Source organism: Chiroxiphia lanceolata, chromosome 1, assembly GCF_009829145.1.
Source record: "Chiroxiphia lanceolata isolate bChiLan1 chromosome 1, bChiLan1.pri, whole genome shotgun sequence".
NCBI lineage: Eukaryota > Metazoa > Chordata > Aves > Passeriformes > Pipridae > Chiroxiphia > Chiroxiphia lanceolata.
This window is the reverse complement of record NC_045637.1, coordinates 45,358,196-45,385,416: the sequence shown is the minus strand read 5'-3', so window position 1 is coordinate 45,385,416 and position 27,221 is coordinate 45,358,196. Positions and strand designations below refer to the sequence as shown.

The following is a 27,221-nucleotide window of genomic DNA, read 5'->3' as shown; positions in this document are numbered from 1 at the left end:
AGATATATCAGAAATGAGTGCACCAGGTGAGACAGAGTCCTGCCCCTGCTTTGCTGAATTATTTCAGACCAGTCACTTCATCTTGCTGTGCCTTGGGTTCCTCCTATTAAAATAAGGCAAATCATGCATCAATTTGATAGAGCTCAGGGCATTTCCATTTGCCTTCTCTTGCTAATAAAGACACTCTCTTTTTTAGCCTTCCATATAGGTCTGAATATAGCATTGATAAAATAATTTCAATCTACATTCCTGGGTGATTGCCAGAAAACAGTAGTTCAGGAAAGACTTAGGCTGGCCTTCTCTTTCAGAATGAAGGTCTTCATTAATTTAAGTATTACAGATTCCCCAGATACTGCTGTGTAAACATGCTTCCTTTAATCAAGAAGATAAAGCTAGAGCTGAAAAATTTAATTGTTTCCATTGTTGGGGTTTTTCATTTCCCACACAGGAAGGCTAAATTGAGAGTGAAGTGTTAGGGTGTGTGTTCATGACTATCTCATGTAGATACAAGACCCTCTATGGGGGAATTGCTTGTTGATGACCTGGAGGAAAAGCCTCCTCTCTGAATCCCATGACAGGGACAGGCATGAGTCATATTGGGGATTGTGCCAGGAAGGGTGCAGGACCAAATATTTTCCTGTGAGATGCTCAGAAAGTTGACTGAAATGTCATATATATGCGTGTATGTATATATTTGTGTGAAAATAGACTGCATCAGATACGGATGAAGCAAGTTTGAAATCCGCCGCAGGCTTGGACTGATGATGCAGTCTTGGAGGTGCATTTTAAAAAAATTACTCAAGAATGGTGTTTTAAAAGTAACAAGACCAACTGTCATAGGTAAAGGGTGCTTTCTGAAGTGCTCAAACATGTTAGTTACCCCGCACAAATGGAAGTCTCCAGGATCTGGACTCTTAGCTGGCTTTGTAACATCAGTAGGTGACTGGCTGAGTTTTTAGATACCAAAAAAAATTTTGAAAATTCTTTCATGAAAAGAAAAGTCAAGTTTTGATTAACTGCATTGTATGCCAATTACATTTTTAATTATAGAGTTCTGTTTACAAAATGATTCTCAGCCCTTTCCTCTGCTGTTCTGGAAGGTGCTAACAAGGGTAAGAAGAAAAAAAAAAGCATAAAAACTTTCATATAAAATATAAAGGAGAGAAAAGCTCCAAGAACACAAAATTACTGTTAGGTAGATGCCACTAATTCTATTTTATTAACTCCAGCATTCCCAAAGGGTAATGGTCAGTGGATTAGGATTTCTTCTTCAAGATGGATTAAATTACCCTATTTTTTTCAATCATTTTCATTTAGACTAAACTATTTTTTAAAAATTGTTAATGTGCAAATTATATTTTTCAAAGTTTGAACATTTGTTTCGAAGTCTTATTTGAAATTACATGACAAGTTTTCCCATTAAAGAATTATTCTAATTCATCTTTTTCTGATAAGTCCATGTGCACTCTTCATAATGAGGTGTGGCAAAGAAAGACATAGTGTAACAGCTGCAGCTTTCATTTTCACTTCTTCTAGGGCTATTGTCATTTGAGGCATTTTATCGTCTTTTCTAGATCAAATTATCTTCTGTTATATAATAAAAAGTTTGACACAACAGAAGTTGGATATTTTGGTCTGCAAAAGAACATGCCTATTTTACATTTTGAAGAAATAACTTCTATTCAGTAGTCAAAATGGAAATTCAGCACTGCTAGGAGCAGTTTTGAGTGAGACACGCTTTCAACCTTTCTTGATTTCTTATCAAGGCCCCAATATAGCTTTCACATGCAGTGATTTCTTGATAGTTTAAATAAGTTTTATCAACCTTCTTTCTGGGATATTCCAAAAATAATCTACTGACTCAACTCTCTGAAGGTCTGTAGAGAAGTTTGAGAACTACTCATTCTGAAGCTCTGTTTGCCCTTTTTCTATGGCCACTGGCCCACTTCATATTGCAAAAACATAACAATATAGGCCTGACACCAGATGCACAGAGAGTCTATTAACTATGAGTCTGGTTTATATAGCACAGTTTATTGAACACAACATATATAGTTCTTTTGGATTGCCAGTGATAAATGCATTAACTGCAGAATAGCTATATATAGCACTAACAATACAATTGCCATCACAAGCTTAATTTACCAAGTCAAAACACTAAACGTAGCTGAGGACACAAGGCTTACCAAAAAGCATGCCTTTTGTGGAGGGAGAGGAGGACAAAACTGCCAATATGTCCCTACAAATTTTGTGTAAAAAATTTGATACAGGTATGAAATTGGGGTACATCTTATACCTTATTTATCTCTATTGTGTAAAGTGCTGAGGGTGGGACTGTGGTCAAACTTTCCATTCTTTGTAATCATGTTGTACACAACATTTCTTGGTAGGAGATGTAGGAGATGGACTTGCTCTGTACAAAACATTTCTGAATATCAAGCAGAAGAACGAGACCACGCAACTTCCACGCCACTCCAAGCTTCTCCCCAATGCCATGGCAACACAAAGTACAAGACTTCCATCCAGTTTCCATATCTGCACCATGAACTCCATCATGTATTGAGCTTTGCATTTTCTTCACTGTTTTATGCTTCCAACACTTCAAACACTGACTATTGCATTAGTAATATGGATATTTTATGTGTTACTGCAATAATGATCATATCAGTCTGGTATAAAACAGTAAAAAACATACAAAAATAATGCTTGAAATTCTGTAAAACAAAAAAATATAAGGCTCCAAACCAAACATTTGAAAAACCTAGAACAAAAAATGTTTTTAAATTATCATTTTTTGAATATTTGATTAGGCAAAAGTTCTGAAATAAGATACTTTGGTTCATAAAAGAACATGCATATTTTATACGTGCAACGAATAACTTTTTATTTTTACTTAATCCAAACACAACTTTTAGATTGTTAAAAAATTCCCAGAAAGGGGAAAATCTAGATGTGATCCATTTAACTTTGCCTGTTCCAGTTTGCCTCACTGACTCACTGCTTGGCACATTTAGCTCAGTACCAAGAGCTGAGTGACAATGGGGACATGCACGACTGGCTTTGGCAGCCCTAGCCAGCTGCAAGACACCGAAGCATCCATGCTAAGTGGTATGGAGATATGGCATGCTGCAAAGCTGCTTACCCAGCAGGAGCATGGGACCTCATCTTGGCAGGTGCTGAGTAGCCCCAGAGGTGCTGAGCTCTCTTTTCCCAGCCTGCGTCCAGTTCTAGGAGATATCAAGTTCCATGGAGGGCTCAGCAGGCTCAGGAGCACACCAGTCATATTGCATTTGGGGGGATGAAGTGTGTACCCTTCTCCCAGGTTCAGTGCCAGAGCAGAGGGTCACTCTGACTTTTTCTTGCCATGACGGGGTGGTTCAGGTGTCCCAAAGACACAAGGAGGGATTTACAACACTTCTTCTGCAGAGGGGGCTTCTGCAGAGAGAGCTAGTGCAGAGCAAAGTGGGGAGTCTTCTTTGATTTCTCTGTCCCCCAATAACTGTGCTCCTGCCATGCAAAATAAGGCCAGAAGCGAGCTGTGTGGGCACATCCTCCCTCTCCTCCACTTCCTGTTGTTTTGACTGGCTCTCCAGTTTCTCTGGGACAGGGTATGTGTGCAACTCCCTCTCCGCTGTGTCAGTGAGAGCACAACCCATAGGAAGGAAATGGTATGGCATGAGGCAGCTTTGCAGCTGGTGAAAGCAGAAAGTCTTCCTCGCAGAAAGTCTTCAGATATGCCTGTGGCCTCATGAATAAAACATGATTTTTTTTTCCCCAAATTGACATGTTACCTCTTTAACAACAACAACCCCATTCTGCTCTCAGTGTTTCACTTCTGTGAATAATGTACATGGAACTGACTTCTTTGTGCCTGTAAGTAAATGGACTTCTAATTCAAACGAGTAATTTCTTAAAGTCCATATTCTTCATGGTAATATTCATTAAGTTCTTCTATTATACTGGGTGCAAGAAGAATACTGGCAGTTGCATTGAAAGCAATGATAAGTTACCATTTTAATGATTCCTTATGTTGTGAGTAATTTATAAATCACTCGGTATCTTCTCAGCGAAGCTTGCCTTCTGTTTTTAAAACGTACCCTTTCGTATCCAACAAAGGGTTTCAGTGCAGTAAGAATTAAGGTGTGTCTCGTAGCTTTTACCTGCAAGCAATAATGATGTTGTCAAGCGTTTCAGGTGAGACCAGCCCAGGATTTTGGGGTGGGGAAAGACACACTGTTATACAGCATCTTCAGTGCTTCCCTCAGAGGGAGGCAGAGACACTTTGAAGGGCTGAGTATAAGGACACATACCAAGTGTCTTTTTAAATAGTCACTAGAGCTGAGGGGGGAGGGGAACAGGAACAGGCTTGTAACCACAACTCAGTTGGACTTGTATCCGAGAAGTCAGATGCCATGGATTGGCTCCCTCACCGAACGGCTGCTTTTCTGTTCCTTTTGTTGGTAAGTCAGATTTTAAAACAGTATTTGTAAATTCTGTGACTACGTCGGTTGAGTCTTCCTCAGGAGACCATTACATTTTACACTGTAAACTAGTCCCCCAAAATATCTTCTGAAATTTACAAAAAAACCAAGGCTTTGCTCATTTTAAACAGCACTTCTAAACATTCTACAGAATTAATTTAGTTTTTCATTAAATAATGACAAATGTTACTTTCTTTGTTGACTTTCTGCAACCTCTTGATGATCAGCATGTGGCTTTCTCTGTTTAATGCATGACTTTTCAGACAAATGTTGTCTGTGTCTACTATTTAAGGGGTCACTGTTATTAATAAAAGACATCATTATAAAAATTGTAATGATTAGATATAATTTGTTTCTACATCTTTACTTTTTTATCAGTTGAAGGAATATCTTTTTCTAAAGAATTCAAATCTCTTTTTCTAAGCTGATTAGCAAGAGCACTTCAGAGCTCACAAAATCCTACAGCTATATTAATGAGAAAAAAAAAAACCAAAATTTAGTGAAAATCTTAGTTGAGTAAAAATTAAAACTGGGCCTATTTTATCATATTACAAAGAATTCCTGTGTTATAGTGCATTAGTGTCTGAGCCGCCATGTGCTGAGCAAGAGAATGCATGATGAAAGTGTTGCTTTCTGGGTTTGTTTTCTCACTGTAAGAGGAAAGTTGTGGCTATGGTCAAGGGGCATAGTTGTACAATGTGTTCATCAAGACAAGGAAATTACCCAGAAGGGACTTAAAAGGACTATGGAGGCCTTATTGCTCCTGCAATCTGATTTTTGTGTGGATTAATTTTACTCATCTGTGCTGCTCTTTTGAAACCAGGTAGAGGTTTAAGGCCCGGAAGATTGAGAAGAGTGGGATTTCTATTATAGTTATGTCCTTCTGTGATTTTCATGCAATTTTACATTTTACACAATGTATTAGTAAGCATAAATGTTTATTAACTTCTCATTACTGACATTTCTAGGAATGTTGCAGTCTGAGAAAGTGTGTTATAGAATATGAAATCCTAAAACTAATTTGAAAACATAATCCATTAATTTTAGCTGACAGCTCTGCGATCAGTAAAGCAGAACTAATTAGCACAGGGCAGCTGCCAAGCAAACAACAGCAAAACTTGGCAAAAGCAAGTTACAGTGTGGATAAGTTCCTGCTTGTTTAGGCTAGTGCAGAGATCTCCAAGACTGGCCTGTTGCACATCACTAACACCTCTGGATTTTCATGTTGCTCTAGTGATTATCCATTTTACTCAGTTACCTGGTGATGCATACTCCCAATGTGTCGAAGTTCAAAAAGCTTGACTGTATCATGTCTAAGATCTGTTCATTCAAAAGAGATTTTACTGCTTTACTTCTCTCGGCACTTCTGAAGCCATTTTCATTCTTTGAGTATATTATTGTTGCAATTGTGAGTGATGGAGGGTATGTGTTGGGTCAGAAAAAAAGAGCAATTGTGAAAACTGCCATTGTGTTTTGATGACTATCAAACATTTGAACTTCTACTGCCCAGAGGAAACAATTCTAATTATTATGTGTTCTTCTGCATAGCAATGTTCATGATGGTCCATACAGCTTAATAGCATCTTTCAGCGCTTTATAGAAAGCTGACAGACAAACTGTAGAGATCAAATAAATTATAAATTTATGTATCCAATTTTAGTGTATTGTGAGAAAGAGACTTGGCTTTCAGCTTGATTAATCTTTCATGAACATCACCTGCCTGAATGGTTTGTCTGGTTAGTATATTGTTAATAAGTTGCTTCAAATAAAAGTGCCGTGGAGTTATACATATTTTAGTACATTACTACACTTTCAAAAAAAAGAAAACTTACCAGCCCTGAAACTAGTAATTTTCTACATGGATTTCACCATCGGTGGGAGTGATTCTGCAACCCTTGCTCACGTGACTTCAAAGGCATTATTCTCATGAGTAAGGGAGTTCTGTTTGTGATACTAGCACAGACACGTTTTATGGAAATAATCTGTTTGATCAGGTATGACTCTTCTCCTGCCAGCTATCATGTGACAGCCAATAATTTTAAATTCACCACATCTCTTATGCACTTTTGTCTGGCTACATTTTCCCATGTGTTATCTACGCTCTTTTTTTTTTTCCCCCTCTAGTTGTTAGGCTATGGTTACACCTCCTACTCATAACTTGGTTGCACATAAAAAAATTAAGGGGCTAAACTCTCTCATTGTATATGCATATGAATCATCTGCCAGGATTTAATCAGGAACTTGCACGCTCTTCTGCCAAATAATTTTATTGTAGAAATAGAAACTAAAGCAATTCCACATTCAGGAATTATCACCTAAGATAAGGTTCTCATGCCTGCAGTTTTACATTCCTAAGTAAAATGGCCATTAAGCAAACATGCATTTGCAGCCAGAAAACTCTAAGCCATATCAGAATTCAGGTTTTATTGAGGAGATTTATTGAGGGCACTTAGCATGACTAATTTGAAAAACTCAAATTTGAATGATAATGGCATACACCCTACATTGAAATTACTTTTCTGTTCATTTTTTTAATGGTTACTGTATGGGAATTCATTATATCTGTATGACTTAGCAGAATGGAAACAATTGCAGTGGAAACTTTCCCAAAGTGTTCAGTTCTTTGAATCAACTTATTTTAAAATAAATAAAACTTTGGAATATCTTCTTCTACCTGACACAACCATTGTCATAATTCTGCTGAAGCAGCAATGGATCCTGGGTGCAATACAAAATATTGACATCAGTAACTGATATAGGAACACCTGACTTCCTCTAAATTAGTAAACAAAATGCCAGAAAAATCATCCTGAAAAACTTTCCCTATAAATTGGAGAAGTACATTAATTAGTGACTTATGAAAATGAAAAGTATAGAATAAAACCCCATCACGTTTCAATTAACAAGTGATTAAATGGTATCTTTTTTAAATTTGAGGTTTTGTCTTATGTTTGAACTCTGCTTCTTATTATCTCATGTGCACTGATTTATCATTTTTTAAAGAGAATCAGAATGAATAAAGGGAAGGGTTCATTATTGCAACCCTTTATTAATCAGAGCTTTGGACGAATATGAAGATATAAAAGTCCCAAAACGCTGACAGTACCAGAGCTACCACTGCACCCTGATGACTAATGCAATACATTTGAGTTCTCAGCACTCCTCCCATCCAGGCCAATAACAATACTGCTGTTGACTTCAAAGAGAGAAAAGCAGGTCCCATATGAATAATGCTGGGAAGATGTTAAAGGCGTGTTCAGTCATTTAGATTTCAGTAGGTGGAGAGGGAGGATTCCATAATTGCGTATAATATTGCTTGGCACTCAATTAATGATTAGTTAATTCTTGTTTGTAAATTGCTTTGAAGGTGCAAAAAACCATACACATCCTATGGGCCTAATTCTATTTTCAGTTACATCAGAATAATCCAGAATAACTCCAGTGTGACTCTAAGGTGTCATTTTGGACAAGGGTTCAGGTATCATTACAATAAAGGACAAGCTTTCAGACAGGACACTGTGCAAATGACAGCCACCATAACTTGTTCCCTGACAGCACATCTCCCAGACCAAAACAGAAACCACTTCTGCAACCAGCCTCTAGCTTCTCTGCAGTTTCCTTTTTCTTTTCACGGTCTCTCAGAGACTAACAGACCAGCAAATCTTGGCATCATTCTGATCAGCCTGCCTACCCCAAGGTCCTCGGGATGCATCCCACACATTCCAGTGGCTCCTATTGCTTTAATTAATGTTATTCGCTGGGTCTATGGAAAGTGCTGTACTTGGATACTGGTTTAGAAGGAAATTTTTTTCACTACCTAGAAATATGATAGAGTTAGCTGCTAGGAGACAGCACTTCTCCGCTGGAAATAGCATTAGAAAAAACCAGGTTTGCCTCCAAGATAGATATTAGAAATAGATAACTGGTCTGGGGGAAGACTTCTAAGTGCTGGTCATAGCAGACAATGGGAAAGCAGTAGTTGGGGAGGTAGAGGAACCTCCATCCCTCTATCAAGTTCGATAAATATAACCTCAAAATTGTTGAGGTTTATCTGATGAACCAGACAGCTTTTTCTGGTGTCTGCCTGTCCTCCTTCCTATAACAGAGAGATATACCAAACACAGACATCAAGTTCATTGGATCAGCCTTTTCAAATAATAACACAAATTTTACTAAGTACTCTGGATTCAAGATCTTCATTAGCAACAAGTAGCAGAATAGGGTTTTCCTTAGTTAGCATAGGACAAGTGTGGAAATACAGGGCCTAAATTTACAATCCCCAGCATCCACAATGGACAAAGTCCTGACATTCTCATTACTGGTGCTCAAAAACAATGAGACTCCAGTGTAAAATACATTATTTTTCATTGCTTGAAAACAGAACTCCATATAGGTTGAAATCAAGTGTTTTATCAGTATTCATGGCCTTAAACAACAGAATTCTTTATGGGCATAATTCTTATTTCAGAGGTACTCAGAACAGTTTTTCAGTTAGGCCTGCTGAGTATGAGTGATGTGTCTGGGTGTGAGGTATCAGTCTCACTATTGAGTAACACGATAGGCCACAGGATGCAGACAGCAGACAAGATTCACTAACATTGCACTGGGAGGTGTATTCTCATACTTTGCTGGGTCAAGACAATTGCTCTCATGCCAGAAGGGATTTCAGCCCAAGGGTGGAGAGTATTTCATTGTGCTCACCAAAGGAGGCTCTGCTCAACCAGTGGGATTGATTGATAAGAGACTATTCAATTAGTGCTCTTTCTGGCAGACCTCATCACTCAGGTTCTCTCTGAGGGTATAGTCTATCCCTTTGACTTTCCTGTGTTTCCTCAGGCTCCAAGGGGGATTACAAAAGGACAGACCTGAGCTCCCACTGGGGTGGAAAAAACCTGCCATTTACCTGAAGTCTGATATTGTCCCTTCTCTGAGATGAGTAATGGCCACACATGAATTTGAACCCTATTCTGAAGCTCAAAATTTAAATAGTCACCAAGACATAAACTCAAAAATATATTAATCCTTTTAGTACAACATGAACATATTGTTAAGATTTTTCTGCAGACTACTTTTCTGAACCATTCATGTCAGTAACTTCCTCAAAGAAACACGGAAAAAAAATCCTTTCCCTATGAATAGTCAAATAAATTTCAAGGTATATGCACATCACATGGGCAAATCCACAGTCTAAATTCCCTCATTAAGAAGCAGATTAGGGCAGCCATTATGTGCCAAGGTCTCAGGGAATGTTCTGGGTAAGACCAGATCATTGAAGAGATTGTTTTGTAAATGACAGATGGCGGACCTCTTGCAGAATAAAGGTAAATGGGGAAAAGAGAGACAGCAGAAGAAGGGTGAAGCTGCTGTTCATTAATTTGTTCCATGTAAGAGGTTGTCCTCACATGAAGTAAGTGGAAAAAAGTCTGTGTCCATGTTCCAGCCTTGCCAGAACAATGCAATAAATTTTAAGTGAGGAAAGTCCCATGATGTAAACCATAGGATAAAAGATTGTCACAGATTTTATCTAAGTACAACTGGTATAAAACAAACAAACAAAAAAGCTATGGGAAATTACAAGGAAGTGGAAAACTCATAAATGCAGATGTTAACAACTTTTTTTGAGAAAAGAAAAACTCTGAAATACTTTTTGAGTCACCTGGATATTTTGTCTCTCCCAATGATAAATGAAAAAAGCATCCAGTCCTGCAAAGCCCATATTCTTCACCTTTATTGTCTGAAGAGAGGAAAACCAGGTCCTAAACCCCAAAAAAATGCTCTGAAGAGGTTACACTTTATTTAGGAATAAGGTTAATTAAACTGTGCCTTCTTTTAAATTGTGCTAATCAAGAAACTGAGGCTTCTCTCATTTAAATTTTAATTTTAAAGTAATTACATATTGCATCTGATCTTGCCACCTTCATTTACTCAAGACTAGTTGCATAGTTAGGTCTCAAATCAAAGTCCACCGCACTCCAGGGAAATATGCTTGATGACTGCAGTTCTCTTTCCATCTTACTTTGAATGTCTTCAACTTCGCTGGGAAGTTCCAAGAAATTATTTTCATTCTTTTTGGTTAAAAAACCTAGTTAAGTATTCCAGGTTTATTATGGACAAGGAAAAACACATTATTTAGGATAAAGACTCCTTCTCTAGTTTCCTAGATATTTGGGTAACAACTCTTGCAACCAGCTGAAGTGTTAAAACATAAAAATCTGTGTGAAAGCCGTATTTTAATGTAGGTATAGCTTGAAATTTGCTATGGTGTATCCATTCAAACCCAAAGTTCTGTCTTGAAAGACAGAATTAATTTTGAAGGTTTAAACTGTCAAGGAATTCAAGTGCTAGAGATAGAAAAAATGAATTGCACAAAGTCACTTCTGGAAATCCTGTAGCTACTGCCTAGATAAGCTTTTGCAATAGGCTTGAGAAAAAGTACTTCTCCAGTCCTGCAGTATAACAATGTCTTGCAGTTGGGCTTTGCTTACTGCGTCTTGCCTTGCATTTTTACATGCCAATCTTTCATTGTTCTTGCAGGTACTCTTGGATTTCAGCACAGGATTTCATGTAGAGGTAATATATTTCTTTAGAAAATGTTTTTCTGCTCAAATGAAATGTAACCAATGAAAAAAACCAAGATACTTGAACTAAGATACTTCTGAACCTGAAGACTGAAAACATATTTAAATATTAAACAGCTGCAGGTAATAACCTGCTCGCTTCCTTGAGAGAACTTTTCTTAAACCTAAATGAGTATCTCACACAAAGGAATAATTTTAAAGTAAACATGTACAGTCTTAGAGTTTGGGACTCACAGACATGTAAAAAAGCACATGGTCTACAAAAATCTCTTTCCTCCTTATCATTGAAAATTCCAATTGTCTGTATTAATTTAAAATGGATTGACGTCATATGACCCTGGAACTCTGTGTCAAAGGTAAAAGAATGGGATGAAAATGGAACGGCAAGATGGAAAACCTTCAGAAGACAAAAACGTGAATGGATCAAATTTGCTGCAGCTTGTAGAGAAGGAGAAGATAATTCTAAGAGGAATCCAATTGCCAGAGTAAGTAGACAGAAAAACAAAAGCTTCACTGACAAGGAAGATTTTTGCAAAGATAGGCTGATAAAACCACAGAGAAAAATATATTTGCTTAGAGTAGTTGAAGCAAGGAATGCAGAATAGAAGAAAAATGACGCAATATTTCCAGCTCTGTTGAGACAGTCTCAGAAAGTGAACCCATGTGGCTGCTGAGGAGGCAGAGGCTTCCTAGAACATTGCCATCAGTCTACTTCCTGGGCAGCTCCAACCGGTGTCTTTGCATGCAGCGTCTGTGTACCAGAGCACAATATTTTTCTTTTGTCTCTCACCCTCAAAAACTCCTAAGCAGAAGTTCAAGCATTGTGTATAACTTTTGTGGGAAACAGAGCAAAGATGATATCTTCCTGTCCTGTCCTTTCACTTACTGAGGTCCAGCCATGGTGTGATAATCTTGGAGGTTTCTCTCTTCACTTGCCTGACATATTTAAGGGAAAGCCTATCAAGCACTTAAGGGGAGATGGATCTCTAGGTTAATTGTTTAGTAGAAGAACTCTCCATTGGTTCTGTCAACTGAACCTTGTGAATAGTGGTTGAGAAACAGAAAGTATATAGAATGTTTTACGGGAACTAAGAATAGGAGAAAAAGCCCTGCGGGTATCCTCAGTAAACTTCCATAAATTATTATTTGTTGCTGTAGATCCGATCAGACTGTGAAGAAAACAATCCAGTCACATACAGCATCTCTGGAGTTGGAATTGATCGTGCACCCTTTGGAATATTTGTTGTCAACCCAAGAACAGGAGAAATTAATATAACATCAATAGTGGACAGGGAAGTAACCCCAGTATTTGTTGTAAGTACTCCCCTTTTTTATACCTTTATGATGATGGATCCAGGGTGGGGCAGACAACAAATTAATTTGTTTCAGGTTGCTACTTTGCTTACTTTTGGTTTTAAAATGAGTAAATCTCTTTATCTAGATACGTTGCTTTGCCAAACACTCAGTGACAGGTATGGATTTGGAACCACCTCTTGAACTTCGAGTCAGAGTTCTGGATATAAATGACAACCCTCCTGTATTTGCACAAACTGTATTTACAGGATCTATTGAAGAGAGCAGTATGGACAGTAAGTAACTACACTATGCCTTTATAGCAGTGATAGTGAAGCTCCCAGAATACAGTAAATATAAACCTGGGGTGCTCATTCTGCTTTTTCTTAGGCAATGGCATAGATTAGCCAGGGCTACTGAAAAGGAAGAATCATCTGAAAAGGAAGAATCATTCTGAAAAGAATCAGATGCTTCTCCAAGTGCTATTTGAGCCAGGGCCTGAGCTCACTGCTATAAATTAAGCAGCAGTGCTTCCTTCCCCCTTTCCTTCCACACATGAATGCTGAATGCCCCAGTTTCTAACCATACCATTATGCAAATTCTTTCAGATGTGAAAATTAAAAATAAATCAGTTCATTTAGGAAATAAAAATAACACTACACTTACACTTATTTCCTTTGAGGGTATATAAAACACATTTTTTCCCATTTGTCTCTTTCAAATGTTTGTATTTGTAGCCTGTGTATTGCAGTCACAGTAGAATATTACTAAATAAACCCTTACTTAAATGATTAAAATTTTTTTTTTACCTAAAGTAGAGAAATTAACTGAGGCAATGATGCCCAACACTCATTTTCTACTTTATAGAAATTCTCATTTAAAACTGTGGCATTTTTTTACATTAATATCTACAAGCTCAGTACTTACTCTATTTACATATTCCCTATGGTGATTTCAAGAAGTTCAGTGAAAATCTGTGTTTTTCCATCTGACCTTGATTTTTAATTAAAGTCATTAACATTCAGAATCAGTATTAAAAAACTAAATTTTTTGTTTTCTTTGTAAATGTCAATGAAAGCCTTCTATCATTTTCATACAACAAGTTTTAGCACTGTGTTGATGAATTGTTCACAGGAATATAAAAGATTTTCTGATTTTTTTTTAATTATTTGTTATTCTTAGACACACTGGTGATGAAAATCATTGCAACAGATGCAGATGAACCTAATCACTTGAATTCTAAAATTGCCTTCAAGATAGAGAGTCAGGAACCTTCAGGTCCACCCATGTTCATTATGAATAAATATACCGGAGAACTCCATCTTGCCAATTACCTTGACAGAGAGGTAACATTTCCTTTTCCAAAGTTAAATAACATGATTTTTTGGTGGATATGTGTTATGAGAGCATGAAAGAAAATAAAAGAGAGAGAAAGGCTGTGTTTTTTACAATAATTATTGGAGAAACGCATATTTTCAATGTGTTACAATAAAATGTCTAAGGTAAATTCCTATATTAGGAAATAGTAGCAAGACATGAGTATTTATAAGATGCACAGCTGGTCTTCTAACACACTCATTTCTCTTTTTGTGACAGCAACATAGTAGCTACACTCTTGTTGTGAAGGCATCAGACCGGGATGGAGCTGCAGATGGAATATCATCCCTTTGTAGCTGTAACGTTAAAGTTATTGATGTCAATGACAACTTTCCAACTCTTGCTCAAAGCTCTGTAAGTTTTCAATACTAAAAGCAACATAACTGTTTGAAAACCCTGTTAAAAACCCCCATTGATAACAGAGCCCTTACTAACCCATAGAGCACTTTCACATTTGAATGCTTCACTGGAATAAGGGGGTTGTTCCCTTGTAGTGTCCTCGAAACACAGTCCATAGATTGTGCACCAATTCTGGTAACACACACACAGATTATTTTTGTATTCAGAGAAGTCAGTCCTGACATTCTCAGGACTGACATCTTTGTATTCAAAGAAATCCAGTACTTCAGGCGTCCAGATCCCTGAAGTATGGCTAGATTAACCCAGTCTTTTTAAGATCTTTTGCTATAGAAGGCACAAATCCTCTCCCTCTAAGATGCCTCTGCAAACACTTGAGGTGACAGAGCTCTTTAGATCTGCAACCAGAATCACAATTGAATACATGTTTTTTTATTTAATTCGCATGGGCTGTGCACAGGACATCCTTCAAAAGAATCTCTGCAGACAGCTATGTTTTCCTCACATTATATATATCAGAGTTTGCTAACAGGTGCTTATCTGTCATTCCAGTTTTCAGCAAGTATTTCAGAAAATTCACTCAGTTCAGAACTGCTACGAATACAAGCTCTGGATGCTGATGAAGAGTTTACAGACAATTGGTTAGCAGAGTTTTTCTTTATATCCGGTAATGAAGATAACTGTTTTGAAATTGTTACAGATCGAGCTACAAATCAAGGCATCCTTAGAGTAATTAAGGTATGGATAAATATTGTGATTCAACTCTTGAAATAATCATCTTTAAATAGTTTTAGTTAATTGTCAACAAAATTAAATGGCCAGTAAAAATACTGTCACTCAACCATTTAAAATAAAAAATATTTAAATAAAATTAGGGAAATTTTATGTATTATCTATTTCTCTGTGGTTTATCTTTTAGGAATTGGATTATGAACAGCTCCGAACCCACTCACTGATGATTGGTGTCAGGAACGTAGCTGCCTTCCACCACTCTGTTGCACAAGAGTACCAAATATATGGAACACCCCTCACAATAGAAGTAAAAAATATGATTGAACCACCGAGGTTTCACCCATCTTCAGTCGTGTTTTCTCTATCAGAAGGCACAAGAGTGAATTATGTTATAGGAACATACACAGCCATCGACGAGGATACAAGAGCTATTGCATCAAATGTTGTGTAAGCTCTGCTCTGCTTAACTTCCTGGATAGAATAATTCTTTTGAGATTTCAGTGGGATGAGGAATAGGTATTTTAAAGGATGCTTTAAAAAAACAACTTAAAACAACATTCATTGATTGGCAATAGAATAATAGCAATACAATAGTATATCGTTCAGCCCTTTTTTGTGCTACAATTGCTTTCTTTCCTGACCTACTTTCCTTAGCCCTATGTACAAGACAAAGAAAATAACACTTTTCCGATAGGATGTAACTTATATAAATAAAACAGGTGAGTTTTTTTCTTATCCAGCCTAAGAATAATTTTTCTTGAAACGTTTGCTACAAATAGGGAATTTGTTAGCATCTCTAAAAAAGCAAACAGAAAATCCCAATAATGGGCAGTATTATCCAGTCAGAATAGAAGAGGTCACTACCAGCTCATTCTGTAGTAAAAAAAAAAATATTTGACACTTATTTCCCTTGAAATTGATGATAATAACTGGGATCAGAATTTGTTTTTTAAGGTATGTAGAAATAAATACAGCTTATTGACAAAGGTTTGGGAAAAAAATCATAAAACTGAGAAATGTGTTAGTAAATACAATTTTAGAATGTTACAGGAAGAGCTGTGGATTTAACCACTGATGTCAACGAGGATTCTAGTAAATGTTTACAGAATCCAGAGAGATTTAATTTCAAAATTATTATGCCACTTGCAAAATGTACACACCTACTTTATTCCTAATCACTTTTCTGGTGTACATTTTTTGAAGTCTACATGGCTTTTGCTTGAACAGGTTTAAATGCAAGAGGACCTAGCACAGCCTAAAGAAAAATGTTCCAAAATGCCAAATATTATTTGCAAAATAAATATGTAATACATATACTCATAACATAACGCTGAGTATTTTCACTTCACCAAACACAGATATAGTATAGGACGTGATCCAGCTGCCTGGTTCAGAATCAATCAAAACACTGGTGAAATCACACTCAACAAAGCTATTAACCGGGAATCAGTCTATGTCATCAATGGGCAGTACAAAGCAGAGGTTCTGGCTATCACCAGAGGTAAGAAGAGAGATTAAGTTTTCTGAAAGAAAACTCTTTTTGTTTTCGCATTTCTATCAATTTTTCTCCTGTTTCTAGTTTTACAACCCAAACTGCATTATTTATAGTATCAGTACTCCCTCCTGACCACAAATATCTCCTTTTTACAGGGGTTCCTCGATATACTGCTACAGGCACCATTGTGCTTTCAATAGATGATATCAATGCCAACTGCCCGACTATTAATACTGAATTAAGGAAAGTATGTATGCATTCCCCATCAGTGATTATCACAGCAAAGCACAGGGATGGAGGTCTATATGCTACGCCCTTTACATTCACCATACATGGTGAACCTCAAACTACATGGATAATCAGATCAATAAACGGTAAATTAACCTACATTTTATAACATAATAAACCATAGCAACAAGTTCTTATATAACTGAGTAGGATAATATTTCACTAACAAAAAAACCAGTTACTAGAATCTATTCTAATCTCACTTAAATGTGATTTTATGCTCATATGGATCCAAGAAGTTGGTCCATATTTGCTTATAAATATAGAAAATCATATTACAACTAGAATCGGAATTATTACATGTGTTTTTTAAAGGAAACAGAAATTTAAAAAAAATAGGGCAGCAAAAACTATAGTTTGAGTACAACTATGACTGTTGGTCTAAACATAATGAGTAAATTAAAAGGAGTAATTTGATACTTTTTATTTCTGTAGTATCTAAAAATCGTAAGCATATGACAAAACTCTTAAAATTTTGTATTAAAGAATAAAACTTTTAGTTGGCAGAGCTGTACTTATGTGAGAAGCATGTGAAAATGGCAAATTAAAACTACAATTTTTGTAATTTATTGTACCAATTAGACTTACTTGTATTTCTGCAAAAACTGTTTTCGTCAGTGTGCAGTGGAGCTTTTCCAGTTTCTTCCAATAGGACATGACAAACTAATGCATTAATCAAATCTCATACATTACTAAATGACAGAATTTGCATAACTTACTGTATGCATAGAAGACATTATATGTTAAATATCACAATTACAACTATTCTTGAGTCCTAAGCAAATGCACCTGTGTAACTCTAAATTTTTTAAACCTACTGAAAAATCTTTTGAAAAAATTATTTCAATTCCTTGTGAGAGGAAAAAGAAATGCATAAAACTTGCAATTTTTATGTTTACCATTGTGCAAATGAAAATCAGGAAAAGCAGCAGTAGAAATAAAAAAGTGCATTTGCCTCTTTTGTATTTCTCAGGCTTAAAAGTGATAACTAGTCTGATCTGGCTCAAATTTTACAAAAGAAAATCTAGCATAGAGGAGTATCATAAGTTTCAGCTTTGAATAAGTACTGTAGATGAATAAGTAACCGAAGATCTTAGAACTCTTAGTCTCATATTCTGTTCTATGAATATAACTAACAAAAAGTAGAGATTTGTAGAGCATTTATAGTCAATACCTTCACCTAAATATTTTTCTCTTTTTTTTTTGTCTCCCAAAGCTTCCTCTGCAGAACTAGTGAGTCAGAACATTGACTTTTACCTTTATAGGATCTATATCACTGTAAGAGACAGCCAAGGCCGACGCTGCCCCAGACCACACATAATTCCTGTGCAAGCTTGTCAGTGTGATAGTCGGAATTACTGCACCAGTGGGGCCACAAAAATAATTATCATCGGTGGTGGTGGTGGTGGTGCTGGTGGTGGTGGTACTGGAGGCGGTGGCACTGATACTGGTGGTGGTGGAGAAGGCCGGGAAGATGGTGGTGGTGATGGTCAGACTAGACCTGGAGGAGATTATGAGGATCACACAGACTGGCAGACTTATACTGATGGATACGATGGAGGTGAGGGAGGATATACTGCATCCATTGACGACAATTATGGAAATGAAAATTATGGCAGAGACTTCCAATCACCTACCACACTTAGCGGTGCTGCCATTGGCCTGATGTTTCTTGGTGGATTAATATTTGTTCGTAAGTATAAAATTAAGAAAACAATTTTATTACCTTTCTAAAAGTGTACTTTGTAATTCTTCTAAAACAAGGTGACTTTTCTGGTTGGTTGTTAATCTATTGGCTCCTACAGGCCATTTGACAAGAAAAATTTGTTGTTTAAATTAAAAGAATTTCTATATATTTTATGTTATACACATTTACATACACATTTCATTCAGAAATAACTACTTCCCTTCTAAAACTTAGGGTTTGTTTTTTTCTTAAGATGTTATTTAGTTCTCAAACCATCAGACAAAGCTGTTCAGTCACTTAAAACCTAGAGTATGCAATTTGTCCTTCCATTACGTTCTTAAAAGAAATGGACAAGTATCAGCTCCAGGTTGGGAAAGAAAAGATGTAAAGACCAAGATTCCTTTGTGCTCAAAGATAGATTTCAGTAGTAGAACAATAGATACCATCATCTTAGATTTTACACTTTTGGCTATTGCTTCCAAATATTATATCTATTAAAAACAAGTAGTATTTATTATAACAGGATCAAAAAAGTACATTCATTCACATGGCCTAGTATTTTGAAGAAGTATGAGTTTCATGGATAAGAATGGCTCAAGTTAGAATTTATGCAAGCACTTATTTCTCAGAACACCACAATCAGATATGATCTACCCTCTCTCATGGCTTGGGCATCAAGTAATCAACATCTAAAATTTACCATTGAAGAAATGCTGACTAAAAAACCTGAGGATATGGATTTTTTACCCTGATTTTCTCAGGAGCAGGGTTTGTTTGGGGTTTTAATCTTTGATTAGTAGGAGTCAAAAACCACAAAAGTTTGGAGTGGCAAGTGCTGTGTTATGTGTGACTAATGTTACAGGACAATCATTCTGCCTTTGGAAATCTCCTCTCCTAGTTGGTAGTCTAGACTTTCCCCCTTTTCTCTTCAGTTCACTTTGATGTTCAAATGATCAGAGGGCTGTAGTGACTCTCCTATGAAGACAGGTTGAGAGAGTTATGGCTGTTCAAGCTGGAGAAGGCTACAGGGAGACCTCAGAATAGCCTATCTAAAGGGGGCCTACAAGAAAGCTGGAGAGGGACTTTTTACAAGGGTGTGCAGTGATAGGACAAGGGGAAATGGCTTTAAACTGAAAGAGGGAAGGTTTTGGAGGAGATTCTTTACTGTGAGTCATAAGATACAGACAGGTTGCCCAGAGAAGCTGTGGATGCCTCATCCGTGGAATTGTTTAAGGCCAGGCTGGAAGGGGGGCTTGAGCGAAATGGATGATGGAAGGTGTCTCTGCCCATGGCAGAGAGGTTGGAACTAGATGATCTTCAAGCTCCTTTCCAACCCAAATCATTCTATGATTCTATGAATTAATATCACATTGCCTTTTTAAAATGAGCAGTGTTTTCAATGTTGGTATTTACAGAATTCTGCAATTTCTAACACTGTGTTCTTGAAACAACAAAGCATAATAACAGCACACTGGGAAACCTGACTCACTCTATGTAAACATTTGTGGAAATCTGGGCTTAGGGTTTGCCTCTGTTGTTTTTTCAAATCAAGCATTATGCATATGTGATGTGAAAATTGCAACTGGAGCCTTAGCCAAAGATCACTGTAGTCTGATGGATATCTCTCCACTGATTCTCATACGTACATTATTACTAATGTGTATTTCTTTTCAATTACAATATTTGAAGAGACAAATGTATGCTTATATATCAGGAATGAATAGCACTAAATGCTATACATAGCAAGACTGGTTCTGTTTGTTTAATTTTCATACGTATGCAACTTATATTGATTCAGTTGAGACAGATCAAAGTCTGCTCCCAGGTCTATAGGCATAAATTTGGAGTAACAGCCCTGCTCCACCCCTGTGTTGCTCTGCTATAACTAAAGGTACAAATTATTCTGAATTTCTAAATACATTAATTTCCAAAAGCAGCTAATGATTCTGAAAGCCAGACCTGCAGGCTGCTTGGTTTGAAACATTTTAAAGACATATTTTCGAAAGTTTGCGAGTGCTTCCCCTCTGAGAAAAGCAGATATTCCTGTGAGAAAGAGATGTCCTAAATCCCCATTTCCTGTTCACTTCCTGTTAAGTGATTCCAATTTTGATGTCAATGAGCGACTGCTGTGGCTGTGGACGTGGCGCTGCAGGTGGAGTTGGAACTGGATTTGAACCTGTACCTGAATGCACAGAAGGGGCAATTCATCCATGGGGAATAGAAGGTGCACAGCCTGAAGACAGGGTCAGTATATTCCATGTTTCTACAATCAGGAGTAACTCATATTTAGAGAAAAGACTGCATTTGACTGTAGAGAGTGATTGTAGCATTGTGTCTTCTAAAAGTCTGGCATTGTCAACAGTTGCCAGGCAGATACAAAAGGTGATACTTAATTAATATTCCCAGATGGAGTTTATGTGCTTTTAATTGTGTTCAGTTAGCTTGGCACAATAGTTTGGTGTTACTATTCCCTCAGATGAAACACAATAACTAGCAAACTTCTTCAGTGAAAATTTAGGACAAAGTAACACAAATCATCCCCACTGATCACTGTTTATGTTGACAACCAAAAAACCTTTAGTCTTTGGTTTGGTTTGGTTTGGTTTTGGTTTTAGTTTCGTTTTGTTTTAATGGGGACGATAATTAAGAGCTCTCCCTAGAGAGGAGATCATGGCACTGGGCCTGACAGAGTTCAAGAAGCATTTGGACAATACTCTCAGGCATGTGGTGTGACTCTTGGGGATGCTCCTGTGCAGGGCCAGGAGTTGGACTTGATGATCCTTGTAGGTCCCTTCCAACTTGGCATATTCGGTGATAAATAGTTTGAACTGCTAATTCCTTAGCATGATTCAGAAAGTCTTGGTCTTCATATGAGAATTTCAAGGTCATCACTAAAGGATTCAAAATGTTGTTTTCCAGGATGTCTCACACATTCTTGCCCCAACAACAGCTGCAGGAGGCGATTTTGGCGAACCCTCTGGTAAGCAGATCCCAAAATCTTCTATGTACGCTGTCATAAATCTGTCTTTCAGAACTTCATGCCTTCTGATTCATGGAGCACTTTAGTTTCCCAGCTATAACACAACCCTTCCAATCTTACATCTACAGATAGTCAAACTGATGCTAGTAGAACCTCCAGAATGAATAAAGAATCTGAGGGTTGAGCTTTTGAGGCTTTCAAATCTCAGGCAATTTTTCTTTATCATTCCAGCTACTGAGTGGAGGGTCTTTTCTAGACACCAGTTTTAGCAGAAATCAATCTTGAGGCCAGAATAAGGAAAGTTGCTTTCATAACTCAGCATGAAAGATTCCCAGTTTCCAGGCTCTGCTTCCCAAAAGAGATGTCAAGCAGCTAGGTAATTACTGATCATTTGGGCATTAAACTAGACAGAAAGCTGGCACATAGCACAATAAATTTATGCTTCTGAGATAAGGTTCCCCCAGGAATTTGATGACCATAGAGAATAAATCAAGCTGTGTAGTGCCACTTTCTCTTTGTCCCTCATTCCTCACATGACAACAGGAAGGAAGGATGCTGGTACAGATCCATTTTCACTAGCTTCTGACAGGAAGAAATGTTATTCTACAAGACAATTTCTCTGCTGACTATTATTAATACAAAAATGTTCTCGTATGTTTTCACTTCATAAAAATGAAAAAAAAATATAATTTAGTTTATGTTTCCTAATGTAACCATAGTCAAGGCTATTGTATGCAACTCTATTATCATAAAATACACTGATCATTAAGACCACTCTTTCCTTGTTATCAATATATGAAAAAATTTTGAGAAGACAAAGTCCTGTAAGTATTACTTTATAACTTATTGTGAAGACTGTCTTCATTCTGCATTATAAGTCAGTGGTTATTTTGATCCATTATTGTTCTCTCTAACCCCCCTTAAAAATCTAACCACTAGAAAATGTGAAAGGAGTAACAAAGAGCCTTTTTTTTTTCTAAGCCCTTAAGGCAAAATAATTTTAAACCTGATGTGAACACAAATATACATTTATGTATGTGCATAACTATCCACAAGCATTATCTGATTTTCTAATGCAAACCCCATGACAGCATATATGTACATCAGGCAGAATAATGTCTCCAGTCAATAACTGAAGTAAATAATTGATTTACTAAAGCATATATGAACATGCTGCCTAGCCTCAGGAATAAAATCAAGGTCTTAGATGTCCACTAATATGTGCTTAATTGTTATTGCAGGTTTAATGCTTGTATGTATCTGTGACTGAAAGTGGTCTAAAATATGTTTAGAAACTCAGTAGTGTCTTTATAGTATTTATAAAAACTACTGGTGAATTCTGTGTAAATTTTAATAGAGCATGGGAAGGATAACTTTTTCTGTTTTCAGAGATATATAATAACACATATGGAGGAGGAGGAGTAGTAGCTTCCGGTGTTGAAGAAACTACAGGGGTTGGTTATGGCACTGGAACTGGTTACGGAACAGCTGGAGGAATTTCTGGAACAGGGGAAGTAAAAGGGTCAATTGGAGGAACAATAAAAGAGTATCGAGAAGGAGGAGTGAACATGGCCTTCCTAGACAACTATTTCTCTGAGGTAATTAGTTGATATTCTTTGTGTTACATCTGTGAGCCTACTTTTTGTTAGATTCTTCTCCCCGGGTTACATGGTAGAAATCCAAAATAACTCTAGTCAATTTGAAACTTCCATGGTATAAGACCGATGTAAAAACAAAACTGACTGGACGAGTAGGAAAAATTACACTAGTAGTAGTACTGCCTTTGAGCTGCTGCTGTAGTAGATTTGATTGCTCAATAGTCTTTTTGTAAAACTGATGGACACACTGCATTTGTGGGTAGAAAGCAACTAAATTATTTCAACTTTGTAAGTGGCCACTAAATTAATGTATTTTTCACCTTTTTCAGTGTATAAAGAAATAACTTTGTGAAATTGTTCACTCCTACTTTCGGTACAGCTTGAAGTGATTTCAACCCCTAAAGAACTGTGAACATCAGTTCGCTGTTTTCCTAATTTTTATTGCCATTTCTGTTCACTAAAATACTTGTGAACTACAAGGGACAACAATATGCAGTTTTGCCATTGACAAACACGAATTAGCCTTTAAATATGGTATAAAAAGAAGGTATGGAATTTACATGATTAATGGCTTCATGAGATATATTTTCATAATAGGCATGAACTATGAGGCATAAATGTTATAATTGCATATGTCACCAAAATATCAATTAATATATAAGGATTGCTATATTTCAAAATCTAAGCAAGAGTCAGTGGAGGAGAGGACAGAGCAGTCTTGATGTCCTGAGCATGGACTTCTCCCAGACCACAATTAACAATTGTCTGGCAGCCATGGCCCTCCACAGATTACTCCTCCTACTGACCATCTCAATCCCCAAACTCTCTGACTCTCCCTCCCAGACCTCCCCTTCCATTGTTTCCTGCTTCCTCCAATCTCACCATGTAATCACTTTAAATTCTCCTCTTTCCTGCTTGATCTCTCTGCATCAACCACTTCAGGATCCCCAACACCATTCTAAATCAGCAATCTCCTTCCTGTTCAAAATGGACTCCCTTCTGGGCTCACCAAGTCTTCCCCACAGTGGCCAATCCTCCATCCCATCTCTTCTATCCTGGCCTCTCCACTGCTCCTCTCAATAACCTGCTTCACTCCTCTTCCTACCACTTTGTTCACATAGTGCTGCCCAAAGAGTGCATTCGTTCACCCATCTCCTTTGCCCCACAGTCAGATCCACTGATGGGAGATCAAATTGGAGATGCTAAATTTTGGCAGAAACAAGAATAAAACACAGTAATGTTTGAATAAAAATTATTTCAGGGTTAAAAAATGTTGATGGTATAATCTGTCCTGTTCATGTCCCATCTTTCAAGTCAGCTGGGCCTTACTGTGATTAGGGAAACCTTATTATGGTTTGAGTATCCATGGTTAAAGGCCTGATGAAAAGTCACTCTGTTCTGTTCCTTTTTTTTTATTTTCCTGGTTTTGCAAACTACAGAAAGCATTCGTGTATGCAGATGAAGATGAAGGTCGGCCAGCAAATGACTGCCTATTAATCTATGATCATGAAGGAGTCGGTACTCCTGTTGGCTCTGTGGGTTGCTGCAGCTTTATCGGAGAAGATACAGATGAAACATATTTGGATACATTAGGACCAAAATTTAGGACCCTGGCAGAGATCTGTCTGGGCAAAGAGATCGAACCTTTCCCTGATGTCAACCCACCCTGGCCAGGCGTCAACGTCACCTTTCCCAACCCTGAAAGTGACCTAAACCTCCCACCACCTGGAACCACCATCGTTGTCAATGGAAGTGCACCTATGCCTCCCCCAGTTGGCACTACAACGGTTGTTACTGAAAACACCTACACATCTGGGTCAACCATACAGCCCCCAAGGCCGGTGCCAGATCCCTTGCTCCACGGCAACATGACGGTGACTGAGACCTACACCTCTGGCTCCCCTTCTCTTTGTGTTGACCCTCTGCGGGCATCCAACGTCGTCGTAACAGAAAGGGTTGTCGGTCCTGCATCTGCCTCTGATTTGCGTGGCATGCTAGATATCCCTGATCTCACAGATGGGTCCAATGTTATTGTCACCGAAAGAGTAATCGCGCCTAACTCCCGGCTTCCAGCGTCTCTGAGCATTCCCGATCTGGTAGATGGGTCAAATGTGGTAGTGACAGAAAGGGTGTTCAGGCCTGCCTCCGGCATGCCAGGCAGCCTAATAAATATTCCCTCAGAGTTATCAAATGCCCACAATGTGGTGGTCACAGAGAGAGTAGTGTCAGGGTCTGGCATGAGCAGCCTGGGAGGAACAAGCCTGGGGGGGGCAAATCTGGGGGGCCTGAGCAGCACAGGTCAGATGCTCAGTGCCGACTGTCACCTTGGACAGGCAATGGGCACGGCATCTCCAGGCACCTCCCGGAGACGAGTGACAAAGTACAGCACCGTGCAGTACTCCAGTCAGTAAGGCCTCTGCCGGCATCCCTTCCCGCTGAAATCGCCGTTTGCACTGACACTCATTAGCTGCCACCCATCAAGAATATTGTTATTATTTATAACTAAGAAATAGCGCTAAAATTTCAGAGATTCCTACTTGTGTGAGGATTTCTGAAGGGTGCCCCATTTCAAGGTTAAATGCAGGACTTCGTCAGTGAAGGGAAAGCAGAAGTTAGCTTTAAATTTATTTATTTCTCTCCAGCTAGCACTACAAGTGTACAAACAGACATTAATGTTTTTGGAGAGAGATCTGATTACCGAGCAGAGCAGTGAGAGAAGATCCTTGTGTGCATGCAGTACATCATGAATTAACATCACACAAAAGAGTGTTAAAGTACTATGCTGCAGAGTGATCTCCCACAATAAGCAGATTTGGGTTAATAGCCCCTCACTGACAAGAAAGGAAAAGAATGTAATTAATAATTAGTCAACTCAAGACTAAATAAGCACTTTCAAATGCATCATTTTACTTTGCATGTAATTCAAGAAGCGCTACAAAACAGCACTTTCAACCATTTCTCCCATCACCTACAATAGTTATAAATAATAATTATAGAAACATAATACATTTTCACTGCTTTTTGAAGTTCTCAGTAAAACAAACACTCTGCCAGAGCCTGCCATGCTGTTACTCTCATGGTGAGGAGCGTGACCAGCGATTCTTTGCAGCTCGTGCTGCCGTGTTGACACTGTCACCCAGGAAGATGTTGGGTTTCATCTTTTCTCCATTACCATTACAGCTTTGCTTAAATATAAAAGGACTTCAGTGACAACTGGGAACTCTTAGTCAGAATTTTGTGCCAAACTATGACTACCATTTAAATCTCCAATGTCAGGTTATACTAAGAGGGCTATAATACACCATGCCAATTCTCTTTTCTAATACTGACAAGAAAAGAAAGTCTTAGAAGCTTTGCGATGTTAGGAGGCAATAGCAAGTACTGTATCACTGACACTGGTAGCTGAAGTCTTCCTGAAAAGAAAAAAAAACACTTGGAAGCAATACAAATTTGCTAATAAGCAATGTGGAGAACTTTTATTTCATATGTCAATGTATTTTGCATTGATATTTTGAAAGTTTATTTGAATGTATTAATTGAAAAAGTCTTTATGATTCTATAATTTTAATTAAATCTGGCTTTTATTTTCCCACAAAAACAGCTCTACTGGACTCTGTTATTCTAGTAGTACCCTATCATGGCTTAGAATACAATCCAAAGGAGCAAAATACTGAAATGTAGTTTCTATCTCATTTTCCTTCTGTAACATATGTATAGTAACCCTAGTGTATGCAACATCACTTCAGTGTAAATAAAATAGAGTTATAGAGAGGGACTAGCATTTATTGCTAGATCACCAAATCAGTAGCTACCCTCAAATTTTACTTCTTCAGCTTTGACAGATAGGTCACTGAAAAGTTTAAGAGTTGTGTGTGAACCTCCCAGTGTATAAAATGGAAAAGAAATTTGCATATCCAGACTAACTTATCTCAGAATAAATGGATGACAAGTTTCTGAGTCTGATATCAAGAAAGGGTTTTTTAAAAGATGCTTTTCAAAATGCAACTAGACCTGCTGTCAGTAACAACCTGCAGTGCCCTCTAAGTCAATGCCACTGCCATTAACATCAGTAATCCCCAGGAGTTATGACCAAATTCAAGGCTACCTTGAAAAAAGGTCCCTTCCATAGCCTTAAGTTCTTTTCTAAAGCAGCTGTGCATGCTAAGTGTTCTTTCCATAATATCTGTAGTATTGTTGGTTCTGCTTCTTTGTTGGTTCTGCTTCTTTCTATAGCCTTGCTTATCTCAAGTATCACTAAAATTGCATTGCCTTCAGAGGGATTAGTCTCTCCTATAAGTTATGTACCAATTGTAATTACGGTTCCTGGAACCATTCTTTAGAGAAGGAAAAGAGGT

General features: G+C 37.6%; 1 protein-coding gene across 1 annotated transcript; it reads left to right on the top strand.

Annotated features, from left to right (window-relative positions):
• The first annotated feature begins 4,412 nt into the window (after positions 1-4,412).
• On the top strand, positions 4,413-25,277 carry LOC116790852 (desmoglein-1-like). Its single transcript, XM_032696302.1, has 16 exons — positions 4,413-4,460; positions 11,016-11,051; positions 11,416-11,544; positions 12,218-12,373; positions 12,501-12,648; positions 13,535-13,698; positions 13,949-14,083; positions 14,639-14,824; positions 15,006-15,265; positions 16,177-16,319; positions 16,469-16,687; positions 17,818-18,294; positions 20,384-20,532; positions 21,208-21,268; positions 22,658-22,866; positions 24,306-25,277. The coding sequence occupies exons 1-16, from the start codon at positions 4,413-4,415 to the stop codon at positions 25,275-25,277; spliced, it is 3,492 nt and encodes a 1,163-aa protein (XP_032552193.1).
• Positions 25,278-27,221: the final 1,944 nt, after the last annotated feature.

Coding starts and splice junctions, on each gene's coding strand:
- LOC116790852 (XM_032696302.1), top strand. CDS start 4,413: ATGGATTGGCTCCCTCACCGAACGGCTGCTTTTCTGTTCCTTTTGTTG. Junction 11,545..12,217: donor AGAGGAATCCAATTGCCAGA/GTAAGTAGACAG, acceptor TTGTTGCTGTAG/ATCCGATCAGACTGTGAAGA. Junction 14,084..14,638: donor CAACTCTTGCTCAAAGCTCT/GTAAGTTTTCAA, acceptor CTGTCATTCCAG/TTTTCAGCAAGTATTTCAGA.